General features: G+C 35.9%; 1 protein-coding gene across 3 annotated transcripts in view; it reads left to right on the top strand.

Annotated features, from left to right (window-relative positions):
- Hr4 (nuclear hormone receptor 4) overlaps positions 1-14,204 on the top strand; it is a 56,060-nt gene extending 41,856 nt beyond the window's left edge. For all 3 annotated transcript variants that reach the window (XM_089866384.1, XM_089866385.1, XM_089866383.1), the window contains exons 2-10: positions 8,149-8,456; positions 8,551-9,879; positions 9,938-10,212; positions 10,288-10,436; positions 10,774-10,835; positions 10,971-11,552; positions 11,629-11,929; positions 12,020-12,266; positions 13,639-14,204. In XM_089866384.1, coding sequence (XP_089722510.1) covers positions 8,154-8,456; positions 8,551-9,879; positions 9,938-10,212; positions 10,288-10,436; positions 10,774-10,835; positions 10,971-11,552; positions 11,629-11,929; positions 12,020-12,266; positions 13,639-13,642 — 3,252 coding nt within the window. In that variant the 5' untranslated portion in view covers positions 8,149-8,153 and the 3' untranslated portion in view covers positions 13,643-14,204. The remainder of the gene's footprint in view (positions 1-8,148; positions 8,457-8,550; positions 9,880-9,937; positions 10,213-10,287; positions 10,437-10,773; positions 10,836-10,970; positions 11,553-11,628; positions 11,930-12,019; positions 12,267-13,638) is intronic.
- Positions 14,205-16,122: the final 1,918 nt, after the last annotated feature.

Below are 16,122 nucleotides of genomic sequence, written 5' to 3'. Positions count from 1 at the left end.
AAATAAATTTACTACCCAAGTAGCGCGTCGCCACTAGCCCAGAACCTCGGGCGACATTCATTTTCTACTGCAGGAGAAACGAAGAGATTTAGTGGAATAGAAAATGGGATTTTTAGTCCCAATGTGAAAGTGTCTATGCGGCGTGTGTGCCCGCCTGCCTTAGATATGATCGGATTGTTTTTTATTTATTTTTTTTTGTTTATTTATTTTGATATTATGCTAATTTATCGATCCGAGGCGTGTTAATTTTATTTTTAGGAAGTGAATTTTAACGCTCGCGTTTTGTTATTTATAATTTTTTTTAATTATAATATTTGTGTATGGGTGTCTCGCGATTTTGATACGGCGGCCATGTTTAATAATAATCATGGTGATATTATTGTATCAGGTAAATGATTATTTTTAATTTATTTATTTAATTTTTTAAGTTGTTTTTGAATTGCCTGATAGTAAGTGGGATGTGAATAATTTAGTTTAATTTAATTTCAAATTATTTATTTGAATTTAAATTTTTTCTAAAATTTATTTGCATTTTTATAATTTGATATTTGTTTTTTTTTTTTAAGTTATTTATTTAATTTTGTTTTTAAATTTCTGGATAGTAAGTGGGGGTTGAATAATTTAATTTAAAATTACGTATTTGAATTTAAATTTTTTCTAAAATTTATTTGCATTTTTATAATTTGTTATTTGTTTTGGTGATTATTTATTTATTTATTTATTTTCAAAACTAATTTGTTTAGATTTGAAATTAAATTTTTTTCGGGTTTTGGCGCACGTTTTGCCATTTAATAATTTAATTCAAACTTTAATAAATCCTTAAATAATATATAGTATTTGAGCTATTTAGTCGCCGCTCAAATACTACATCGGAAAATTGGTAAAATTGCAAATAAACTAACGGATTTAAATATTTAAAATACGGATCATATAAAATAAATATTTCTTTAACTAATAACGTTTCAAAATCAAATAAATTTAAATTAAAATAATTGCGAATTATTTTAATTACTTATTTATTAACTTTTCTTCCCACTTCCTTTAAATACTAATATTATTGAACAAGAAAGTAAATAAGCGTGGGAAATGAAAAAAAAATACTTATATAATAATTTTAATTATTTCATCAAACTTGAACGACATTTTTTGAGGAAGTAGATTTAATATAACTTGTCAGGAAATTTCCTCATCGTTATAACGATAAAAGTTTCTAAACTTAGGATAGTGTTTTATTTTTTATATTTTTATTAATTTTTTAGTATTATTAAAATTTTAACCGCATTCCTTTCCCTGTAGCAATTTTGGGTTTTCAAATTAAACTCGAAAAATCTCGAGGGCACGGAAAATAATTTAGATACGTAACTTTCGTTTATTTTTTGACACAAAGTGAAGATGAATCACTTGAAATTTTCCCCTTAATCACAGTTTAAAGGAAATTAATCGATTTAATTAGCTAGTTTAAAGTCATGGCCAGTAATTTCCCCATTAAGATACTTTAACAATACTTTCACCACTCTCGAATTAGGCTTAGGTAGTTTTAATTAACAATTCAAATTAGCTTTCACTCTCTCTTTAGATAACTAAACCGGTATTTCTATAATTAAGTATCGAAAATTAAGGAAACACGTTTTTCCCTCTAAAATGTCGAATGAGCTTCGATTTCGTAAAAAGGTACCTTGAGAAAAAAATAAAAATTTGACCTAAAACTTTCTCAAGATCTTTAAAAGATCTATCCCCGAAGATTCGAGAGAGGAAGTTTAGGGGTGTTAAACTAAAATCGAGGTCAAGATGTTTAAAAATATACCATAAAGTATATAATAATAGCCTTGAACACACATTCACCCCACCGGATGGGAAAAGTGAGAGAGAGGAGTTTGAAAGTTAGGCCCGATTTAGGCTTAGGTTATACTCTTATTTCTTTTCAATTTAATTTTGAGTGATTGTAAAACGCAATTTTTATGAGGCCTCTCTGAACAGAAATTCTCTGTGTAACAATCGGAAGTAGATTAACTGGAAGTTTTAGTTCAATATCATGGCTCCAAAGGTCAATACGATAAAATTCAAAATTTAGAACTGTGAAAGCTAATTTTGAATGTTTGTCTAGTGACAGACTGAATTCGTTAAAGACGTGTAAGCATATGATCCTCTTAATATCGATCCTTAGTTTTTTTGTGTTCATTTTTAACGTCCTCAAGGGTCAAAAGGTCAAATTTAGAAATATAATGGCGACTTCAAAGTTCAAACGCGAACGTCCAGCCTTCAATAAAGATGCGTGGTATGATCACTTGTCATTGGTTATTTTCTAATCTGTATGTTCCTAAACACCCATAGGTTGACCACAAACCTCTTAGCTCTACGAGGGTAGAAGTTTCGTAACCTAAAGGTCAAATTTAGAAACATAATGGCGACTTCAAAGTTCAAACGCGAACGTCCAGCCTCCAATAAAGACGCGGATGATTTCTTGTCGTTGGCGTTTTTGTAAAATGTATGTTCCTAAACACCCATAGGCTGACCAAGACCAACCACAAACCTCTTAGCTACGAGGGTAGAGCTTACATAACATTCCCATAAGGGTTCTCTTTGTACTTTTCTTAGTTTAGTATGTCTACTATAGGGAAAGCTGTCCGTCCGCCCTTTAAAAGTCCTACTATAGGAGGCCCTAAGCTGTAAAACTCTCTCTCTCTCTCTCTGGCTCCCTCTCTCTCTCTCCCGCAGATGTTGACCTACATTGACTTCCTAAAGGTCGTCGCTCCCTCGGTTTAGTTCAGGTTATGACGGACGCGTGGTGCTGAAGTCGTCGCGGAATTTACCTTTTTTCGCGTATCCCCCCTCCACCGCGTTTATTCATGATCTTTAATTCGAAGTTTGGACACACACGTTATAAAAAAAATATTTATATAACATTGCGATCAAAAAACATATCCGGAGATTCTTTTTCTATCAATTTCTATCAAACATGGGTATATTGAACGATTTTATTCATTTTTCCAGCACTTAAAGCACTTAAATTTCACTTAATTTTCGTATATTTTTAAACGTGTTAACTGATGTGGAAATATCGTTGAATTTGATCAATTTCGCTTCGTAGGTTATTGCCCCCTGGGTTTGTTTCTAACTGTACGCATCTATGTATTGCGTTGAAACATCCAAATATATGATAGGGGTAAAGGATTATATTGTTTAGAGTTAGTTTTAATTAATAATTAAGGTAATTTTATTAAAATAGAATTTACGCGTTCTTTATATTATCATATATTTTAATCTGCCCAAATTTATCTATCGAAAAATATTTTGTAGCGTAAAAAAACTTAATTAATTTAAAAAATAATTAAATATTACAATTATAACAATTATATCAGTTGCACGTTTAAAATTAACATATATTGCCTATATAAAAAAGTTGTTTCATCTAGGAAGAAAATCCCTTTTTTAAATATGAATATTGCACCTTCATTATAGTTTAATTTAATTAAGTTAAAATAATTACATAACTTAAGTTTAATACAAAATTAAGTTAAAATAATTACATAACTTAAGTTTAATACAAAATTAAATAAAAATTACCTCCGTTAGATTATTAATTTCAATATTATAAATAATCCGGTTTCAATATTGAAGCTTCAATTGTTCCTAAAAAAGCAGATATTTATAATAAAAAGCAAATAAATGTGAAAAACAATTCACAAAACGACTGATAAAATTAATTTAGCAATGAAAAACAACATATTGTGCAAAAACACAATATAACCTAAATTGTTTTCATGCCATTTGTTTTTTATTCCACCTGTGACTAATTATCTTTTTATCATTTTATCCCCAAATAATCGGCATCGGATAAAAATAATAGAAATGGCGGGAAAAGAGGGGGATGGACAAGACAGGGGGCGAGCGAAGACCTTTAGTCGAAGGCGGAAATAACTCTCTCTCCGAAATTAAGCCACTACTTATTTTAATATTATATTTAGCTCGGAAGCCTCCACTAGGAGGATAAAAATAAAGATTTTTATTGAAAGAGAAAGTCTGCGAAAACAAGTCGCCCCAAAGATTTACCCAAAAAAGAAAGAAAGAAAGAAAAAGTTTCTGTGATAAAATAAATCTAGACCTAGATACATACACCTGTTTTCATCTCTCTACTTCCTAGTTCGAGAGAGAGAGAGAGAGAGAGAGAGAGATAGACGTTTTTTGTTGTTCCGAATTTTAACGTACCTACCCCTATTTGGCCAAGCCAATATGTCTGTGTACATTTCCCTGTTTGTGTTTTGTTGTTATTAGTTTTATTTACCCCCATTTCCGCCCCCTCCTCTTTTTGCTCATTAAAAGGTGACCAAGGCTTAGCGGAATTAGAAATTAGCTTCGGGTTTTATTTTTTTATTTATTTTTTATTTTTATTGAAACCAGAAATAAATAAATAAATAATTTGCATATTGAGATAATTTTCTAAGACGTTCTGTTACGGAACGTGATGAAGGAAGGAAGTATGTGTAATTATTTTTACAACCCTTGGAACTTTATAATATAATATAATATAATTGTAGTTATGTGTTTAAATTGGACGGTTTATTTTTACAACCTAATTTGCCTAAATAAAATTGTGGCAATTTTTATTCTGTTTGGTTGTTGAAGGCGTATATTTTATCTGCATAAATTATGTTTAATGAGATGCCAATTTAAATTTTATCGCTGAGGTATTAAAAATTAGAAATATTACGTGTTCATATTTCAATTAAATTGGAAAATATTAATTTATTTTTTTTTTAAATAATTGAAAATTTAATATCGTTTTAATTGTAATTAGCGCTGTTTAGGTGAAGAATCTAGTGATTATTTCAAATATTTATCTTTAATATTACGTATTTAAATTGATTTGTTAATTTTCTGCATTAAACTAACAGATTTTAAATAAATAAGTTACAACGGTCGCCCTAGAAATTTACACGTTATTCAAGTCTAAAATTTAAAAAAAAAACAAATTCCGTTGAAAGTTAAAATTCAAAGCTGTTTTTGAATATATTTTGACCTACATAAATTCATGCCCCCCCCCCGCTTCCTACTTTATCCCCAACGTGTTTCCCCTGAACATTGATAAAATCCATTCAAAACCTCATAATGGCCGCCCTTTCACGTATGTTGTATACTATGGGTTGAATGCTTCAGTCAGTAGATCAGTCTGCGCCAACGTAACGTTGCATGTAGGAAGCGAAAGTATTGGGAGTCTGAGAGTTCAACGAACTCTCTCTCTCGCTCCGGCATCGCGGCTTCCTCTCATGGCACAGCAGCCTCTACCCTCATTGCCCACCCTTCACCAACCAGCTTTCTCCATGGTAGACGGCAAAAAATTTTCCCGTTTTTTTTCCTTTCTTTTTTTTCATGGGTAGATTGCCATGTAGTTAAAAAATCCATCGAGGGGACTTGAAACCTTTATTTTTTTATTCTATTTCATATTGTAAAGGTATTGATACGGTTTGATGCTTGATATTGGTTGAAAAAAAGAGGGAAATTTTGACAAAAAAGGATATAAATATATTTATACGTATATAGGTAACTAGACGAAATCCGTGGGAAAAGATTTTGAAAGTGAAAATATTTTACATTTTTTTATGTTAAATAGTGAGAGTTGTTTATTTATTTATTTATTTTATTATTATTTGCGAAACTTAATTTTACATTTTTTTTATATTTATTTATTTTCTAAGTTTATTAATTTTGAGACTTAATTATTTATTTGAGAGGTTCAATATTGTAACTTATATATCTTTAATAACAAAATATTAGATTTTAGGGTCTATTTTTTAAGAAATATTTTGTCCAAAAGTTTCTATCTCTAACAACAAAAGTCCAAAATTTAAGAATAATCATTTTTCTGGCTTTCATTCCCCAATTAAGTTAGAAATTTCTGGACCAAAACAGCTTAAAAGTTGTTCAAAAGATGAATCAAACAAAAAAAAAACACTAAAAATTTTATCGCATTGCGTCAAATCCTGAAATAATAATTTCTTATCTTCCTGGCAACCAATTTTTGAAAGAATTTTAGCGAGAGAAAAAATCAAAAAATGAAAATCATTGTCTGTAAAAGCTTATATTTATTTGTTACTATAGTACCAAAGTAAAAGAAAGAAAGAAAAAAATCCAGATAAATTCTTAAGACTTTATTCCCAAAGTACCGTTACACTACACCACCACCCCAAAAAAAGCCCATGCAAAAATTTCTGGCTTGGTAACTTGGGTAGAGAGAGAGCTGGAGAGAGTATAGTGTTGCGGGTGTAAGCCTTGGCTAGGCAGCCAGAACTAGCCGGAGTCTGGAGTCTAGAGAGAACGCGAGAGAGAACCGAGGTCATTCACCTCCTCGCGAGCAAAACATTGGCGCTGTATACTTCCTTCTTCCCTTTTGGCGACGTCACTGCAAGGTTGCCCTCCCTTCCCACTCGTTTCGTTTCATCCGATTTCCCTCCTCTATCCATCCTCATGCCTTGCGCGCGCTTTTGGCTTCTCTCTAGTCTCCTCGTTACGTCATAGGGAAGAGAAAAGCGCGCGAGCCCGAAGCTTGAAACGCGCGAAATCTCGCCAAGGGCGCGTTCCTAAATTATCAAAATGTTTTTAAAAGTGTCTAGGAAGGCAAGGCTTACGTAAACAAATGAAAGTGAAAATATTTCGCCGACGTTTTGTCTTCTTAGCTAGAAGCCAGCGAATTGGCGGTGTACTTTAGTTTTATGGGCTTTTAACTTCTTGTCGAGGAGGTGACAAAATGCTGGCAAATTTTTGGGTTTTGGGTTCTTGACATTTTTATGACTTGTCGGCTTGTGTTTATGATACGGTGTCGTTGACATATTGTTTCATTTTTTTTTCTCTCTAACGAGATAAGGTTTAGAAAGAATTGGGAATATTAACCCTTTAGCTAGGTTTTATAATATTAAAGAAAATACAGAAAGAAAGAGTAAAATTCAGTGATTCGTGTACAGAATATTGGTATACGATATTATAACCCTTTTTCATCGTCAAAAAAGACAAATGCTTGGGAAAGAATAATATCTAACCCAATATCGTAAAAGTCTTAGAGAGAGATCCATCCAGTTTTTTGTTATGATCAGAACCAGACCAGAGTACTTTCATACATAATTTTTATTAGAACCAAAATAGATCGACATATACTTCTTTTCAATGAACAAGTTGAGAAACCAGTTGGACCAGGGGGGGGGGGGATTGCTAAGGATGGGGGATAATGTATAGTATAGTAATAAGGCAAATGTGTGTCAAGTATTATAGGCAAAAGCTCAACAGAACAATTTTACTGTAAAAGAAATAAGGAAGTGAAAGGGAAATAGGAAAGTAATGTTTTGTAAAAAAAAAGTTTGAGTTAGTTTGCAGTACAGTGGAAGCGTTTTCAATAGGATTTATCATTATTATATTTTGATGTATTGTAGGTTAGTACGTGGTGAACTCTTAAGATTGTATAGGGGTGTTTTTAATCTCGCTTCGCTAATCGCCACTGACATTCTACCCTGATCTTCCTGTAGCCGCGAATATTTTTAAAACATTTTCAAAAATTAAAATAGAATTTATATAGTGCCAAATTTAATGGGGGTTACGAACGGACGGTAGGAAATATATTACTAAAAGAAACTATAGTTTATTTAGACCTTGAGATGGATTCTTATGAAATAATTTATTATTGGGAAATTAAAATTATATATCCTCATTTCTTTTTATTTATATTTTTTTTATTTTCGTTTCAATACTTTTTTTTTGAGCGCGGGTCTTTGGGGGAAAAATTGGGGAAAAAGTTGAAGAAAAAAATTTAAAATCGGTCATTTAGTCAGTAGTTGTTAAAGGGTTGGGTTGGTTAGGACTTAGGTGGTTTTATCGCCGTCGTGGTCATTGTGATAAAGACGCTTTATCAGATTTATTTTATGGAAATATGATGGTTACTAGAGGTATATTTTGCGTTAAGGTTTTCATGAAAGTAGTGTATATGGTCAGGAATAAAAAATGAGACCGGTTACGTCAAAATCGTACAATTTATTAAGACGTTCATCAGGTTTAACGACTTAGTTCACGACGTTCATGAGATACTTTTCAATCTAATATTTTCTATTTTGTTTTTATTTTTGACACTAATGTTTATTTAAATTATTTTCTGTTATGTTATTGCAGAAAGTATGATTCTTCTGATTCCCCGGTGTACGCCTAATAAGATGAGCCTGTTCCACGACATCAAGCTGAAACGTCGGAAGGTGGATTCCAGAGGAAGCAGCGACGGTGAGACGAGTGCCGACATCAACAGCTCGTCTCCGGAGAGTGGGAGCACCTTGGGTCCTCCGGGAGCCGAAGGAGCCTCGCCCGTCGGGAGCAACGTTTCCGACGATGGTGGGGGAACTTCTCGCCCTCCTTCCGCCGACCATTCCAAGACGGTAGTGGCTCCCGCGGATGCTTCCGCCCCAGCCACTTCCGGTCCTCTGGAAGTAAGTATCGTCGAATATTCATGGTCCCAAGAAAATTATATGGTATTTATTGGTAATTTACTAATTTAATGTTATTGTGGTATTCCTTTTGCAGAAAATCCTGGAACCAGATCCCGGAGACGAGGCGCCTTTTGTAAAGAATGAACCACCCGACCAGGAAGCGGTAACGAGTGGCGGAGGTGGAGGTAGCGAAGAACATCATTCCGAGACGCAGAGGGTCGACAGTAGTCAGACGAGATTATTAGCGTCGATGGGAGCCGACGATAACGAAGACGTAAACAAGGAGGACACAAACAACAACAACAACAACGAAAGCCGAGAAGCGCGAATAACGCCGTCCCCTCCCCTCCAACGCGCCTCAGCACCAGCTACTCGCGGCGGTGATAGTAGTCAAGAACCGACGGAATCTAGACCCCGTTCCGCGGAACGGAGAAGTCCGGACAGCCCCAGATTAAAACATCAACGGATATCGCCAAATAGCGTTTTTGACGGAGGTGGCGGAAGTAACCGAGGAAGTAACGATTCGCCACCGCCGGAAGACGATGACGGACGCGTGAGAAGTAATAGTGGTGGTACCGCGAAAACGTCATCGACAACAACACCGTCTTCGAGATTAGAACATCGCGCCGGTGGTTTAGACTTAAGTAGTCCCGTCAGGTTACGGATCGGTTCCGAAACAGACTCGAACATCCCGAATTTTAGTCCCCAATTATGGGGGCACGCGACCGCGGCTTCCCATAAACGACAACATCAACAATATAATGGACCTCGTGAAGAATCGGACGATGTCGGCGGCGAGGAAGAAAGCGGCTCGTCGACGCGCACGTCTCAGTACTCTCATTCGCAGCAATCCGAAGAACAGAGTTTAGCCCTGTTGAGGATGGTGCAGTACCAACATATGCGCGGCTCTCCCCCGCGAATACCTTCGCTTCCGCCCTCGAAAGGCGGTAACGGTAACAACTCGGGCGGTTACGCGGGCCAAGTAGTAGTGACTTCGATAGGCGGCGGCGGCGGCGATAGTAACAAAAGGTTGTCCCCTACTATCACTTCCACGGCGACCGAACCTAAAACTCCTAGTCGGTCACCTCCTCCTAGGCCTTTCGCCATTTTCCCGGGCGGTGGTGGCCATCCCGGTTCACCGGTGGCCCCTCACGGATCCTCACCCACGGCATTCCAAGCATTAGGCGGCTTTTTTGGCCTAGCTGTCTCCACCACCGCGAGAACTCCCATGGTAGAATCTTCTTTCGTCTACCACGGTCCTTCCTCCAGCCGGGTCTACCCCTCGACGCAGTCCGGACTGGCAGTCGCCGCGGCGGCCGCCGCTGCCGGAGAACCCGTTAGTCAGTCCTATACAGTCAACAGGACGGCTTGGTCCAATCGACAGGGCAGTACGCCCTCCGATAAGAGTTCCCAGTGTCAACAAGTAAGTTACCACCAACCTTTTTCAACCTAAGGAGGGTTGATTAACGTCTCTATCTCAGGTTGCTTCGTCTTCGAGTTCAACGCCTCAACCAGACTCGCAAGCTTTAAACTTAACGGTGGCTTGCGTCAACTCCGCCAATCTAGCCATGATTAGCGGCAGAGATAAGGAACCGGACAGTCCCCAAACGAACGTCATCGCGTCCGGATCAATTCAAAGCGCTTCAACATCCAGGGGGTCTGGCGGCGAAGACGAGGAGGACGAACAGCCCATGGTCTGCATGATCTGCGAAGATAAGGCCACTGGCTTACATTACGGAATTATTACTTGCGAGGGGTAAGCCATTACTTCCCAACCCTTCGCTAGTCGTACATGTTACGTTAATCCGACTACTTTTTTGTTCTAACGTAGTTGCAAAGGTTTCTTCAAAAGGACGGTGCAAAATAAGCGCGTCTATACTTGCGTCGCTGACGGTAATTGCGAGATTACCAAAGCGCAGAGGAACCGATGCCAGTACTGCCGATTTCAAAAGTGCCTAAGACAAGGAATGGTTTTAGCCGGTGAGTTTGCGTCGCAATTAGAATTAGCCTTATTCCTGATCAGCGCCATCTACCCATAGCGGTGACTTTGAGAACTACTGTAAGCGGCAAGCCAATCAGATGTCGCTAAAATCTGGTGACGTCATTTTTGGTAAGACCCCCCACCGAGAGTGCCAGTCAGTGACGTCACCAGATTTTAGCGACATCTGATTGGCTTGCCGCTTACAGTAGTTCTCAAAGTCGCCGCTATGGGTAAGTGGCGCTGATCAGGAATAAGCTACGCTAATTAACCATATAAATGTTCGATTAAAATTCACTTTTCTCTGACGTAATAATTTTATTTTATCTATAATTTTAGCCGTTAGAGAAGACCGAATGCCGGGTGGTAGAAATTCCGGAGCGGTCTACAACTTATACAAGGTGTGATACCAAAGTACCATTTGTCTATTTAAAAGATTCAATCTTCAACCTTTAACCTTGACTCCTCTATCTTAGACAAATAAGGGCAAGCAGTGTATATACGTTTAAAAATGTTTCTATTTTCTCGGCGCGCAGGTGAAGTACAAAAAACACAAGAAGAATCCTAAAAACGGGCAAGTCAGGAGTGACATCATGCCAAAGGGTACGAGCGGCGTCCACGGATCTCTGGGCTTCCCTGGAACGGGTGGTTCCGGGACGGGATCCCTGATGGGTCGTTTCCCGACATTACCGGCCGCCACGTTAAGTTCTTCGGCCAGTACGCCATCGTCGCAAGCCGTGGCCGGGACGGGTAACGGAGGGGGAGGGGTTACCGGGAGCGAGTGGTCCAACGGGGGGATCTTAAAGACTGCCTTGACGAATCCGGCCGACGTCATGCACTTGCGTCATCGGCTAGAAAATCGCGTTTCGAGTTCGCGAGGCGTCAGTGGCGATCGAACGCTCAACCTCGAGCAAGCGGTAGCCATGATTAGCGAGCTAATAGAGTGCGACGACTTTGAGGACGTGGCCACCTTGAGGAATTTACCCGAACTCTTGGAAGATAAGGCCGAGTTGTCCGTTAAGCTTTGCCAGATTGGCGATAACATTGTTTATAAACTCGTCCAGTGGACCAAGAGACTTCCGTTTTATACGGAACTTCCGGTCGCTGTACACACTCAGGTACGTCCGAATGTCCTCCACCGGACCTTGGAAACTATCTGATTAATTCAACGGTTAAATTTGATTTTAATTATAGTTGTTAACGCACAAATGGCACGAGCTTCTGGTGCTAACGACTTGCGCCTACAACGCCATTCACGTGGACACGGGCAGCGAACGAACGCAACTAGAGTCTCAACAGGACATCGCGGCGGGTCTCGGGACCTTGCAAAGGTGTCTGGCGGCCATGATGGGTCGACCCATTACGCTGGAACAACTGCGGGTTGAAGCCGGTCCTCTCGTCGAACACCTGACCCAACTATCGACTGCCTTCAGGAGGATGAGACTCTGCGTTGAGGAGTACGTCTGCATGAAGGTCGTCGTCATGGTTTCGCAAGGTCGGTACTACATTAACCCTCAATCGTGGCCTTTCTTCTAATTTAATCTAATCACGTCGTTCTTCTTTTGGGGGTTTTGTTCTCGTTTAGACTTTCCTAACCAACAAGTTCAGCAACACCGCGAGTTGGAGACGATTCAAGACCGTTACCTAACGGCGTTACGCGTTTTTGTCGGAAATCGATTTCCTCAACAAACCTCCCGATTCGCTGATCTCTTGGGACACTTACCCGAGGTCCAGCAAGCAGCTACTTTGCTACTGCAAAGCAAAATGTTTTACGTTCCGTTCCTCTTAAATACAGACAACGCTATAATGTCCCGCGCACTAGAATCGCCAAGGTAATTAAAATTACACCTTTTTTATTCCTTTCTTTCTTTAAATATACTGAAATATTTCAACGCTTCTTGAGAGCGCTAGTAAAGGCAAGATGATATTTAGCCCTCTTTGCCTACAATCTCAGGGTACCTTGATACATAACAGTATAGTCAGTCGCTATCGTATATTTTTCGTTTCTTTGGGGTCAGGGGTTAGTTGAGTGTTAAATTTAAATATTAAATATTAAAGATTGCTGCTAAAATAGAATATAAACCCGCGACATGTTTCTTTCCATTTTCTCAAACTGCTTTCAATCAAAAAAGGATTAAATACACAAATGGGGAAAGTATCTATTTTTATTTCATTTAAATGTTGAATTTGATTTTGAACACTTCGTCCGTCGTCTATAAATTTATCGTCACTGTTAGGCCTAAATGCCTCATAAGTATCAAAATTAAATGCTTAATTTAATGCAAAAGGAAAGGTGGAACCATCACGCCATCATAATTAATTATTCATCATACAAAGCGTTCTTTAGGGATTACCCTAATAAATAATTCAGTTCTAATTCTGTTAGGTTCATAGCGTAATTAATTTAAAGTCTGTCACATTGTAACTAAAATTGATTTTCGTATCGTCGAGGTTTGTAGGTTTCACCTTCCCTTTAAGTAGAATATTTTGGCGGGAAATTAAAGCGCGAGAAACGCACGTGTTAGCTTGTTTTCCCGCTCGTTACCGGCGCTTGTAACTCCATCTCTTACCAGACGTTATAACTAACTTAGAAAAAAAACTCTACCACCGTCAGTTCATAAGATATGTTCCTTCCATAAGTTTGTAAATTCTGGTTACAAACTTGAGCTTGTCATTAAGTGAGTGACGTAGGTCATTGATTCATGTAATGTGACGCCTGGTGAGGCGCTGTCAAAGACTTAGTACAGACTAAATAGAAATATGGACTGCAAAATTAACCGAGTGTAGTCAATTATCGCTTGTCGTTCTCGAACTAGTATAATAGTTACCAATAACGGATTTATGGGATAAGAACGTCGGATCGTAGCTTTAGCCTCTAGTACCATCCTCGCATACTTTATTGAGAAACTTCGTCTGCTTATATTTTGACTCCACCCACAAATTCGATCTCTAGAAGTAGCTATATACAGAATTTGTGGGTGGAGTCAAAATATAAGCAGACGAAGTTTCTCAATAAAGTATGCGAGGATAGGGAGTGAATTCGCTAACTCCGACGTTCTTATCCCATAAATCCGTTTTTGTAGTTACGAAGTATAGGAAGTGTCATACTTATGAAAGGAACATCTTATAAACTTATGCTATCACTTATAAAAGAAATCGTCGTCAATCTTTTCATTTTTATTTGATTCATTTAATTTGTTACAGGTAGCGACTACGTTTTTAAAAGATGATAGCCAAGTTTACAGATAATATAAATATATATATATATATAACAAACAAACAAACAAACCAAACAGAGTCCTTCTCTAAACGTTTCTATGTCAAGATGTTTAAATTATACATAAAAAACATTACAACAACAACTAAGAATAAACAATCTCTTAGCGCCCGGTTCTATGGAAATAAACAACAACAAAAACAATTTGTTGACAGTTGACCACAGTCCATCAAGATTAGTAAATTTGAAAGGATAAATCCTACGTTTTCCTACAACCCAACAACCAACCATTTCAATCAAAAAAAGTTACTTATCCAATCCTTTTTCCAACAAAGAAATGGGAGATTAAAAAGTAAATAATATTCATGTCGTCATGAAGTACATTAATTCGTGATAAACAAACAAACAAAAAACAAAAAGCTTCCCTTCAAGTTGTTGATAGCCTTCAGTTAATTTTTTTAAACAAATTGCCGTGTTAATTATGTGTTAATTAACTATTTTAAATTAATTAACGCAATTTCTGGATTCTTGGCATCAACGATACAGCGTTGGACACCCCCCCCCATCCATAACACACAAAACAAACAAACAAACAAACAAACCAAAACGAAACGAAATAAGACAATTTTTACTAATTTTTTACGTTCCCTAGAAGGTTCGGAAAAAAAGTTTAAAAAAAGGTTATAAATCGAAAAAAAAAATAAATGAAAAAAAAAATGTATAAACAAATTGTAAATTTTTTGCAGAGCGAATGAAGATATCATATTAATTAATTATTATTGACTTAACAAATGTTAGGTTTAGTTCCCCCCCCCTTCCTCTCCTTGACCCCCCCCCCCCTCCAATATCCTATTTAAATTTGGAAAATAGAAAATTTAAATTTAAAATTTGAAATTTGAAATTTAAAAAAAAAATAAAAAAAAATACGAAAATCGTTATTTTTACTATGAATGAAAAATATTAATTGTGAAAAAAAAATAAATTTCAGGCTTTTAACGAGTAAGTAAAAAAATTGTTGAAGAAAAAAAAATTGCCGTAATATTTAAATTATTAATTATAATTAATGACGTTTTTTTTAGCAATTAAAAATCCCGGTGTATATCTTTTTACTTTTTTAAGAAGAAAAGATATTAAAATATTAACTAATTAAATTAGTTAACTATTAGTAAAAAAATAAAACAAAACAAATGTGATTATTTTTATTTTAGCGCCCCCCTTTTATGTTTCTTTTTTTTTTTTAATAAATTAAAATATTAATCAATTCAATTTTAAAAAATTGAATAAAAATTAATTAATTAAGGAAACCCTAAACCTAATTAATTTAAATTATACAATTAGAGACGACGTTACATATTTGAATGAGATGATAAGAAGGATAAGAATAAATAAATAAATAAAAGCACATCCGAAATAGGTTAAGAAATTGATTGTTAAATTTTAATGAAGAAATAAATTAATTAATTAATTAATTAGGTATGAAAATTTAGAGAAAAAGACCACGTGGAAGCGACAAGAAAAAAAAGGTTTGAATTACATCAATTACTAAGTGATTAAATCAACCTTTTTAATATCAGCAACTTGCACGTGGACTTTAACAAAACATCGTTGGCAAAAAAATTAAAGTTTTGAAAAAAAAATTCGCAAATAAAATTAAATTTGCAAAATTAAAGAAAAGCCGCGCTATTTTAAAAAAATAAAAAAAAAAAAATTAAAAGTGGCCATTAATTGTTAGCAATCTTGACTTTCACTAGTCAGAGATGAATCATGAATGAATGTTACAGAAAAAGGTTAAAAATAAAAAGTAATTAAAAAAAAATAGGATTAAAAATACCCCAAGCCCCGCCCCGCCCCGCCCCTTTTTTTCCTACCCAATTAAAATACATACATTAAATTCAGGCTGCGTGCAATATACGGAGGAAAATTTAAATTAAATTAAAAAAACCTACATTTATATACACATACCAGTAATTATTATTAATTAATAATTAATAATTAAAAATAATTCTGGAAACCCCCGCCGAGCCTTTTAAAATAAAAATTAATATAGTGATTTTTTTTTAATTATTATTAATTTAGTTTTTTTTTAGGCCCAAGTTCCTCTACTGTAAAATTTACCCCCCTCCCTTCCCCATCCCATTTAAATTTAATTATCGTTTAATTTTAATCCCCGTCCCCCATCCCAATGCATTACATAATTAAAAACATCTCCCATAGAATGGACAATTTTTTTTCTCGAGTGTTTAAAAAAAATATGATAAATGAACTTAAAAAGTAAAAAACAAGAAAACAACATGACGCTGAATTTTTTTTATAATTATTATTATTATTAATATAAAATATTGTAACATATAGTTAAGATAAAAAATTGTATACAAGTTGTTCATTATTTTTTTTTTGTCTCTTCTCAAAAATCCCCCCTTTGTACAGATGTGAAGAGAAGAGAGAAAATCCCCGGTTATCTTTTGAGTAAA

This window comes from Phalangium opilio, unplaced genomic scaffold (genome assembly GCF_054372755.1).
Source record: "Phalangium opilio isolate 3A_F unplaced genomic scaffold, DU_Popi_V2 ptg000017l_1, whole genome shotgun sequence".
Taxonomy (NCBI): Eukaryota; Metazoa; Arthropoda; class Arachnida; order Opiliones; family Phalangiidae; genus Phalangium; species Phalangium opilio.
This window is presented reverse-complemented; position numbering and strand designations above follow the sequence as displayed.